Source organism: Oreochromis aureus, linkage group 13 (genome assembly GCF_013358895.1).
Source record: "Oreochromis aureus strain Israel breed Guangdong linkage group 13, ZZ_aureus, whole genome shotgun sequence".
Taxonomy (NCBI): domain Eukaryota; kingdom Metazoa; phylum Chordata; class Actinopteri; order Cichliformes; family Cichlidae; genus Oreochromis; species Oreochromis aureus.
In genome coordinates, this window is record NC_052954.1 from 9,627,808 (window position 1) to 9,638,881 (window position 11,074).

The following is an 11,074-nucleotide window of genomic DNA, read 5'->3' on the forward strand; positions in this document are numbered from 1 at the left end:
TTACAGTTACCGTTTAAAAAGGTGGTATTCAGAATACAGTTACTTTGTTGAAATAAATGGAATACACGGCGGTACTTCCCTGTTTCATATTGTCGCGGGTCAGGATTGTTTGGGTTTGTTTGACAGCTACGTTCTGTTGTTCCAGGCGGCAGCGTTACGGTTGCCATGGTTACAGGGTGACGCGCTCTCTCTCTGCGTGTTTCCTGGGTGAGAGAGCGCTTTTTTGTTGTTGTTGTTGTGCTAAGCTAAAAGGCAGAATGCTACAGGCATAGCTCTAAAGCATGTAGCCTGATGGGCAGTGTAGTCCGTGCTGCAGGGAGAATGGACTACCATACCCGTTATGTGTCTGTGAGCGAGGGAGGGAGAGAAAGGAAAAGTCCGAGCTGTCACGGAGCAAAAACGGGAGCTGGAAGCATGTAAATATAATAATAACCACTGCAGCCAAGAAGAGTGCCTGAGGAGCCCATTTGTAAGTAAGCTATTAAGACTCAACTGTACACTGTGTTCGTGTTTTCCTCCGGAAAAAATAAGTTCCGTTGGAGCAGCCTTTCAACGCCTCTCTCTGTCTCCCGCAAGCAAAGTTGACCCAGACAACAAAGTAAAGCTAGTTTTCGGCTACCAGCCCGACACGAACCCGACGTATTAGCCAGAGGTCCCTTTACTACGTTTCGGAGCCGCGGACCTTCAGTAACAGTAATAAATCACAGCAATAGGACATTCATGTAGTTGTAAACAGCATGATAATATATTAAGTATTCCAAAGTATTCAGAATACGTTACTCTCATTGAGTAACGTAACGGAATACGTTACAGAATACATTTTGGGGCATGTATTCAGTATTCTGTAGTGGAATACATTTTAAAAGTAACCTTCCCAACACTGGTGGAGCACATTCTCTAACATAATAATTATAATTATCCAGCTAATAATTGTATTGTATTTAGCTTTAAATGATCATTTTTTTATGTTACTTATTGAGCTACTTTTAATTTTGTCATATTCCGTTTTACTGAGTTATTCGACTTTGTTAAGCTATTGTTTCATTGTTTCATTGGTTGTGTTTACTCTTTTCTACCTATACACGGGAATTTACGAACTTTGTGGATAAACTGGGCTCTATCTTATCTTATTTCACACTCTTAAATAAACAGACACTCTTTTATCTATTCAGACAAAGTCTCTCAACCTCTATATTACAAAGGATATATACAGATGAAAATAAAATACACACGAAATAAACCTGCTGTGGAAATTGTTGCTCATTCTTCTAGGCTAGTAGCATGGTTTAAATCGGGTTTTGACAGAGGTTGTGTGGCTTTTCTTTGATCATATCCGCATTGATTGAATTGATCTTTTTTGAGTTAACTTTTTTCTGAGTAGTACTTGAAGGTACCATTGGGGAGAGCACATACGGGAACCTTATACCATCAGAGTTGCCAGGTTTGTTTAAAGCCCTCACTTGGGAAGTTTAGATTTTGCGTTGCTATTCTACGTTCTAAAATGGACCAGTGACTTCAGACGGCCACTGGTGCTAACGCTATAGAAACTTTCATAAAAGCATAAGAGTTACAAGTTATTTCCTGTTTTAAACTCTATCATTTTAATGATCGTATTTCCGTTACCGAAAACATGCCACAACTGAATCATTTATCAACTAAAGTCTTATGTGTTTGCATATTCAAAAAGGTCAACAAGATGTGAAAGGGATGTGTTTACAAATGACAAAAGTGACACAAAATAATAACAACACTACGCGGATACGCTGAGACAATAAAGACAAGACAATAAACGTACAGGTTTATTGTCTTTATTTCCTTTCACCGCCACACAGATGCGGCGCACACAGTGTGGGATTGGGGGGAGGGATAACACGTTACGCAACTGGCAACCCTACCAAGGCCACTCACGAGGTTGTTCCTTTCTCAGCCAGCACCGTTGCACAGGGTGAGTGCGTGGCTTTGATGGACTGGTAAAATTTCTTAAAATTAATCCAAGTCAACCAATTTTGAGCTTTGCTAAAAGGTCATCGACATGCCGGCGTATTTTCAGCGGCCAGAGAATGCTCTGAAACGAGCGAACGGTGAGTATACAAACGGCTTCGTGTTTTAACAGATGGGCCACATCCATGCTAACTACTGGGCGAAGGGTTAGCTGGCGTTAGCGGTTGGTGACTCGTTGTTGTTACCCGCCGGGCTAACTGCTAACGCTAGCCGGATGGCGGGGAAGCCATATCGAAATTGTGGAGCTACGTTGGTATGTAGCCAACGGTCTAAGCAGTTTTTTAATTACAAAAACAAAGACTTTTTAGAAAAGGTAAGTGGCTGCCAGAGAGCTGTTAACCCTCCAAGTAGCTTTACGGTGCTGTTAACACTGCCTGGGAAACAGTGCTGTAAGTAGATCCTACTATCACGGCGCACCAACAGCGGCCTAATCAGCCGGCGCTAGCTAACCACGGTGTTTGAAGCGTTTGCATTATTTTAATGATGCTGGACTTTACGCGTTTATTGTTGACTTATATTACTTTAACGTGTTTGCGCAGAGTTTCTTGAGGTTGGCAAGAAGCAGCCGGCCTTGGATGTCTTGTACGATGTCATCAAAAGCAAGAAACACCGAACATGGCAGAAGATCCACGAGCCCATTATGCTCAAATATCTCGAGCTCTGCGTCGATCTTCGCAAGAGTCACTTGGCCAAGGAGGGTCTCTACCAGTACAAGAACATCTGCCAGCAGGTCTGCAAGAAAAATCTGTGATTTTTGCACACACAGAATAATTTATGCAAAATAGCAGTTTCGTCTAAATGTAAGCGCTTTTTGTTTCCAGGTGAACATCAAGTCTTTGGAGGATGTGGTTAGGGCCTACCTGAAGCTGGCAGAGGAGAAGACTGAGACAGCCAAGGAGGAGTCCCAGCAAATGGTCCTGGACATCGAAGATCTGGATAACATCCAGACCCCAGAAAGGTGATGCTGCTTAAGTTTTTATAGAGTAAATCAGCTGTTTAACAAATGACTTGATTCATTTCTTAGGGCTGGTATTTGATTTAACTTTAAACTTTGATTTGTTTTTTCAATTAAATAAATAAACTTTACTAATGTGGAACTTGTTTTGATTTTAGCGTGCTCCTGAGTGCTGTGAGTGGAGAGGACACTCAGGATCGTACTGATCGCCTGCTCCTTACTCCGTGGGTGAAGTTCCTGTGGGAGTCCTACCGCCAATGCCTTGACCTGCTGAGAAACAACTCCAAGGTGGAGCGTCTATACCATGACATTGCACAGCAAGGTAGGGACACGCATCAAATTACTTTTTAAATACTGCCTGTTTTCATGTTGTCATGTTATAGTGCTAAGTCAGTATTCCAGGCTGCTTACTACCATCTTAATATAAAGTTTTTGTATTTTTAATCATTTTCTGTATATGGATGTTAATTAACACCAATGCATGTATAGGATGTTTTATAAAACAAAAATCTTTCCCAATCAAGTCATTTAATTATAATTCAGAAATGTATTTCTAGTCTGTTTGCTGTGAGTCTAGGATTAGCTAATCCTCAAGGTATTACAGTAGTTACGCAAAGCAGTGTGATGTAATAAGATATAATGTAACAGATTAAATTAATTGTCAAAGTGAACAGTTATTGTTGTTGTTACTATTAATATTAAATAACTGAATAGTTTTGCAACTGCAAACATTTTTACAGTTAAAACCTTTAGGTACGAGGCTCTAAATTCTCTATCTTCCTACCTTCCCTGCAGCATTCAAGTTTTGCCTTCAGTACACCCGCAAGGCAGAATTTCGTAAGCTCTGTGACAACCTGCGCATGCATCTGGGTCAGATCCAGCGCCATCACAACCAGAGCACTGCCATCAATCTGAACAACCCTGAAAGTCAGTCCATGCACCTGGAGACACGTCTGGTGCAGCTGGACAGCGCTATAAGCATGGAGCTGTGGCAGGTTAGTCTACCTAACACTCTTCGACAACTACACAAGCATTTTCATATCGGTTGCCTCCACAATGCCTCCAACATTGTAAAAGTAAAATTAATGGTACTAATTCTTTCTCCTCTCAGGAAGCGTTCAAGGCTGTTGAGGACATCCATGGCCTGTTTGCTCTTTCCAAGAAGCCTCCCAAACCACAGCTGATGGCCAACTACTACAACAAGGTGTCTACTGTGTTCTGGAAATCTGGAAACGCTCTCTTCCATGCCTGCACCCTTCACCGGCTCTATCATCTGTCCAGGGAGATGCGAAAGAATCTGACCCAAGAGGAGATGCAGCGGTATTCCATTAATTCCTTGTGGATAAATGCACCAGTGTTTGTTTGGGTTTTGTTTGTTTTTTTAAACTTGATCGTGACCAAATATGTATTAAAATTTACTTTCAATTTTCAGGATGTCTACCCGAGTCCTCCTGGCTACGCTGTCTATTCCCATCACCCCTGAGCGTACCGATATTGCTCGCTTGCTGGACATGGATGGCATCATTGTTGAGAAACACCGAAGGCTAGCTACCCTCCTGGCCCTGCAGTCTCCACCAACCCGCCAAAGTCTCATTAATGATATGGTACATTATGCAAGAAGAGAGAAATTTTCACACCCTTTTAAGAATATAGTTTTTTGTTTTTATCTGTTCTTTAATTTGTTTTAAATTTTTTGTCAAATGTATGATTTTTGTGTTTTAGGTGAGATTTAACTTGCTGCAGTATGTTGTACCTGATGTGAAAGAACTTTACAACTGGCTTGAGGTCGACTTTCATCCTCTGAAGCTGAGCGGGAGAGTGACCAAGGTAAACTGTCCAGCTCCATGTGGCAGCAGCAGATGTAATAATTACAAGGAGCTGTCGTTCAGTTCATTTTCTTACATACAGCTTGAAGTTTATTAATTTAATTAACATTTATTGTTGCTTGTAATGTCCTTCTCTTCCAGGTGTTAAACTGGGTGAGAGATCAGGCTGAGAAGGAACCTGATCTTCAGCAGTATGTCCCACATCTGCAGAGTAACACCATCCTGAGGCTCTTGCAACAGGTAATCCTCTCTCTCTCTCTCTTCTGGTTAATCTTTTTTTCTAAATCACTTCTACCCTGAAATGGTTGTAATTGTCTTCATTTTTTTTTAATTTTTAGGTTGCACAGATCTATCAAAGCATCGAGTTCAGTCGTCTGGCCTCTCTGGTTCCATTTGTGGACGCCTTCCAGCTGGAGCGCTCCATTGTAGATGCTGCACGGCACTGTGATCTGCAGGTAAGATTCACATTGGTAGAGATTATGTTGTTTTTTACACACTGACATTACTGATGGTCCAGCAACAGGGATGTGAGCTATTACTGAAGTAACATGCTGCGTTTTTGTAGATTATCTAACATTTCTTTTTGTCTTGTAGGTCAGAATAGACCACACCTCTAAAACTCTGAGCTTCGGCTCTGATCTGAACTACTCGACCAAAGAGGATGCTCCTGTTGGACCTTTCCTGCAGAACATGCCGTCAGAGCAGATAAGGAACCAGCTCACTGCCATGTCTGCATCTTTGGCTAAAGCCATACAGGTCATCAAGCCTGCCTCCATCCTGGTGAGTTCAACCTCTAACTGATACACAGTGACCAGAGGCACCTAATATACAGCGCTTTTTTTTGTTCTTTATTAATGTACATACAGTGACTGTATTTTTCATGTTATATTTAAAACATTACTCATGTTATGCCTTTGTTTGAATTCAAGTGCATTTTATTTATTTATTTTTTTTAAATTATTCTTTTCTCAGCAAGAGCGAGAGGAGCATAACCAACAGGCCATCGCTGCCTACCTGAAAAATGCACGCAAGGATCACCAGCGCATCCTGGCTCGTAGACAGACCATCGAAGAGCGTAAGGAGCGTCTGGAGAGCTTAAACATTCAGCGTGAGAAGGAGGAGCTAGAACAGCGGGAGGCTGAGATGCAGAAGGTTCGCAAGGCAGAGGAGGAGCGTCTGCGGCAGGAGGCCAAAGAAAGGGAGAAGGAGCGCATCATGGAGGAGCACAAGCAGATCAAGAAGAAGAATGCCCGTGAGCGCTTGGAGCAGATCAAGAAGACTGAACTTGGAGCAAAGGCTTTCAAGGATATCGACATTGAGGTGATGAAATGTAGCCAGAATCAACTTGATCTGGGTAAATTTCACATGGATTACATTTTTAATGTAGATCTAACAAACTGGTTTTGTTGCAGGACCTGGAAGAACTGGACCCTGACTTCATCATGGCTAAACAGGTGGAGCAGCTGGAGAAGGAGAAGAAAGAACTTCAGGAGCGTCTGAAGAACCAGGAGAAAAAGGTAATGGTATTAAATCAGCAAAAGTATTGATAACTTAAATATGTACTGGGCCCTAAGTTTTATTTCTCTTCAGATTGACTATTTTGAGAGGGCAAAGCGTCTTGAGGAGATTCCCCTGATCAAAAAAGCTTATGAAGAGCAGCGTGTCAAGGATATGGAACTGTGGGAGCTCCAGGAGGAGGAGAGGGTAAGTGGGCAGGGAAAAAGCACGTTACATAAAGAGATAAAAACAAATGTAAAAAATCTGAGCATCTGGAATGTAACAAGTTGTTCTTCTCTTTATGTAGATTAGTACCATGAAAGTTGAACGGGAGAAGGCTCTGGAGCACAAGAAGCGCATGTCCAGGATGATGGAGGACAAAGAGAACTTCCTGTCCAAAATAACAGCTGCTCGTAGCTTCATTTATGAGGTAAGACTGCCTAGTCAATCGCTGAGCATTAGCTGACTATGAGGACTGAAGCAGTGCTTTCAGCTTCAATTCTGTGCCTTTTAAAGGAAAAACTGAAGGCTTTCCAAGAGCGCTTGATAGAGGAAAGGAAGAAGCGCCTGGAAGACAGAAAGAGACAGCGCAAAGAGGACAGGCGTAATGCTTTCTACCGGGAAAAAGAAGAGGAGGCACAGCGTATTCATGAGGAGCAGCTCAAGAAAGGTCTGTACAATTTTTTTCAGTCGAATCCGTGATCCAACCTGTCCTCATAAAGCTAGGACAGGAGCTCATATTCCACAGAGAACCAGGAAGGAAATTGCTTTTTTTAAATTTTTTAAATAGAGCGTGAAGAGCGTGAACGCCTGGAACAAGAGCAGCGAGAGGAGGAGGAGAGGGAGTACCAGGAGCGTCTACGAAAGCTTGAGGAGCAAGAACGGAAGCAGCGTCTTCGTCAGCAGGAGATTGAGGAGCGAGAACGACGCCGTGAGGAGGAGAGAAGGGTCCCACAGGAGGAGAAGCCAAAGGTTTGGATGTGTTTTTTAATAAGTTGCTTTTGCTTACCCCAAGATGGCTGGGATAGGCTGTGTAAGGATAATATGGTCTACAGGACTTTGAGTAATCTTGAAGTATCATGTGATTCTGTTAAAAGGAGGAGGGAGGATGGAGACGACGCACAGAGGGTGGGGATTCAGAGTGGCGTCGTCCTGCACCAGACAGGTGTGTCTCACTAACACTTAGTTCCTGCTTTTCTTCTTGTACTGCCGACTCAGCTATGAATGGCTTCTTTAACAACAACTGTGTGCTCCCTAGGACTTGGAGACAGGACGGTCGAGATGATGACAAGGAGGAGAAAGAGTTACCTTTCAGACGAGATGGTCCTCGTAGAAGCGGAGAGGACAGAGGTCCCCGTAGGGTCTTTGACGATGAACGAGGCCCACGCCGTGGTGACGATGAAGACCGCCCTGTTCGCAGAGGGTTGGATGATGACCGTGGTCCACGCAGAGGTTTCGACGATGATCGTGGTCCAAGGCGTGGTGGAGATGACGACCGTGGTCCTAGACGTGGCTTTGATGATGACAGAGGTCCTCGTAGAGGCATGGATGACTCCAGGGGACCCAGGCGTGGAGCTGATGACGACTGGGGCCCCAGAAAAGGAGATGATGACCGAGTTGGAAGGAGAGGTATGGATGATGGGCCACGTCGTGGTGGTGATGACGCCAAACCCTGGAAACCACTGGGCAGACCTGGTAAGTCTGTAGCCATTTGCCTATCAGTAATTAATAGAAAAGTCTTGTTATCCAACAGCCAGGAAGCTGGTCTGTGCCTAAATGTCAAGTCTTAATAAAATGAGGATAATGAACGCCTCTGATATAGGGGGCTGGCGTGAGCGAGAGAAGGCCAGAGAGGAGAGCTGGGGACCTCCCCGTGGTGGCCCCCATGATGATGATGGAGATGATGGTGAAGGAGACGAAAGATCCAGCGACCGCAACAGAGACCGTCGTCCACACAGGTGGGGCTAATAGATCTATGCCTGTATGCTGAGTTATTCGTAGCACCACGGAGGTTGTGACAATTTGCTTTTCAGGTAGTTGTTGGCAGAGTTTATAATTGGTGTCACTGTGCGTTCACAGAGAGGATGGTATCTGGAGAAGAGGGGGTACTGATGAGGGAAGCAGCTGGAGAGAATCTCGCAGAGAGGAGGCAGACCGCGACGATCGACGTGATCGAGATGATCGACGTGATCGAGACGATCGCCGCGACCGTGATGATCGCCGCGATAGAGACCGTCGGGATAGAGATCGCCGTGATGATCGTGACAACAGAGGCCCACCCAGAGATCCTGATGATGGTGAGCAGAGCATGTTTTAGACTTGCTTTCAGTGTCTTTGGTGGGTTTGATCTCTTCAACTGTGATCTTAGTAATTTATTTTATGCACAAATGGCAACTTTGTTTCAGAAAATTGCTATATGAAATGTAAATAAAAAATTTAAAAAAAAAACTGCAGAGATTTACCAATAATTTAAGCTCCGCTTTTATTAATAATAATCCTATATCAAGCTTGAATGGAGAACATTTTGATTCCAAAACTAGTATGGCTTGTTCCCAAACACTTTTGTTGTTAAGAGATGTTAAAAGAAAACTGATGTGCACAACATCACCGTGGTTTTTATCTTGCTGAAATCAAATAAAAAATAATCGCAGTTGAGAGAGATTTAAAACACTGTAGATGCTGTTGTCCCTGATCCAACTCTCCATCCTCAATCCACTGAGCTCATCTTGTGACTGTCAAAAATTTCAACGTGAAGATAACTTATACAGCCAGCAGAGGGCACTACATACCCATTTAATACATGCTCTGCTACATAAGCTTTTTTTTTTTTTTTTTTAAAGAAATCATCCACTTTGGACACACAAAACTTCTACAGTTAAAACATAAAAACTTCCGTTGCTGGAATATTTTCTACAAAATATCTTTGTTCCCCACAGGTGGTTCTTGGCGTCGTGTAGGTGACAATAAACGTGAGGAGCTCGACAGGGACCGAAACAGGGAACGAGAACGGGACCGTGATCGTGACGCTGATGGAGAGAAGGGCTGGCGTACTGACAAAGAAAACCTTCGCCGCACCAAAAATGAGACAGATGATGATGGCTGGACCACCGTTCGCCGCTGAACCTCAGCTCATGCCTCAATCAATAAAAAATGATTTAAAATAATAATAATTCTAATAATCATAGATACCACATCACTCTGTTGGCCACAGTGTTTCATTGGTGGCCAAAAAATACCTTTGATTTGATTTGAGCATTTGTAGAATGTAGTTTCCTGGGAAGTGATTTTGTTTTTTTATTTTGACCTACAGTTTTGAACCAGAAACTCCTCACCTTCCAAACACCATTAACCAATGAACTTGTGTTCACTTAGGTTTCAGTGAAACATTACTGTAACCCCCAGTGGTTAGAAATGTTCTTACCTTAGTGAAGTTAATCTGACCTACATGCAAACCAGTGAACCTGCTACAATATTCAATGCAAACTCAGTGTACCACCAACTGCCTCTTTTATTGACTGTACTTTGCATAGATGTTATGTTATGGCACAGATCTACAACTCTTCTAATGGCAGTGACTACGAATCTTGTCACCTGCTTCAGTTATTTCAGCTCTTCCATCTAATATGAGATGCTTTTTAACCTGTTAAAGAACTAGTGGAATTTACATTTTGATGTGCATGCATAGAGTATTGAAATGGTCTGGCTTCATATCCAGTGTGTGCTTCTATCTTGCTGCAATCAATGGTATCACGCCAGGTTGCATGTGTACAGATAAAGCCTTTATTAATAAAGACAATGCTCACCAGGGATATGTTCTCTTTGTCTTGAATGGGATATTAAAAAAATGTTAGAGCCTGCTGTCCTCAGCTTTGCCTACTTTAGATCAAATAAAGCCACAGATAACCTTATGAATATACATTTTAATACTTCATTTAAATGAGTAAAGCAACTATGTTGATACTTGCAGATGATGAAGCTTTTCGTTTAGATTTTGGTTTCTGGTTTCTAAATTAATCCCACATCACTGAAGTATCACTGCTAATGTATAAACAACAACACGTGGGAATGTTGCATCGTAATCCAGAAGTTCTTGAATACCTTGAGGCTGAAACTGAAACATGTATGCCCAAATATTTAGGAGCGGTCAGACTGCTGGCCTGGCAAACAAGATAATTATTCAAAACTGCTTGTGAAGGTTACGACCGTACGACGCTGGCGATCTTTTAAAGCCTTTCTTTCTGTAACCACTAGAGGTCGGTAAAACACCAGAAAGAAGACAGACGCGTCACCATGTGAAAAAGGGAAGCGTGTTGGTTCATGCCTAAGATCATCAGTTAACTGAGGGTATAAAACTCAGGAAAAATATAAACAAGCAGGAGGTGGTCAGAAAGGAGGCAATTACAAAACCCGTAACATGCTGCTGGAGCTGTAAAGTAAGAAAACACCCTCAGCAGGGCGGGAGTTTGTTGCCCCAACAACAAAACTGCGTTGGCATTTTGAATTTGAATGCCCGATTTGAGCTACCCTATAATAATAATAATAATGATAATAAAAGTAATAGTAATAGTAATAATAATAATAGTAATAATAGTAATAATAATAGGCTGATATTTAATGCAAAATAAAAGCCTCTCTCTGATTGAACTGTATAAGCGAATTGAATTAAAAAACATGGGAAATATCCACCTCTAGGAGATTCCTCAAGGTATTGAAAATAATAAACTGGAATGTGTTTTTTAACATCTTAAACAAGATGCATCGTGCGTGTGGTGTATGTGTGTGGGCATGCTGGTGC

The 11,074-nt window shown here is 42.4% G+C and overlaps 1 protein-coding gene across 1 annotated transcript; it reads left to right on the plus strand.

The window, feature by feature from the left end:
- Positions 1-1,900: 1,900 nt before the first annotated feature.
- eif3s10 (eukaryotic translation initiation factor 3, subunit 10 (theta)) lies at positions 1,901-10,088 on the plus strand. The gene is made up of 22 exons (XM_031737940.2): positions 1,901-2,081; positions 2,541-2,731; positions 2,823-2,959; positions 3,115-3,278; positions 3,752-3,951; positions 4,068-4,276; positions 4,389-4,560; positions 4,679-4,783; positions 4,924-5,022; positions 5,121-5,237; positions 5,377-5,562; positions 5,755-6,102; positions 6,195-6,299; positions 6,373-6,486; positions 6,587-6,709; positions 6,796-6,949; positions 7,070-7,251; positions 7,377-7,444; positions 7,538-7,974; positions 8,102-8,237; positions 8,359-8,576; positions 9,216-10,088. The coding sequence occupies exons 1-22, from the start codon at positions 2,033-2,035 to the stop codon at positions 9,398-9,400; spliced, it is 3,699 nt and encodes a 1,232-aa protein (XP_031593800.1). The 5' UTR covers positions 1,901-2,032; the 3' UTR covers positions 9,401-10,088.
- Positions 10,089-11,074: the final 986 nt, after the last annotated feature.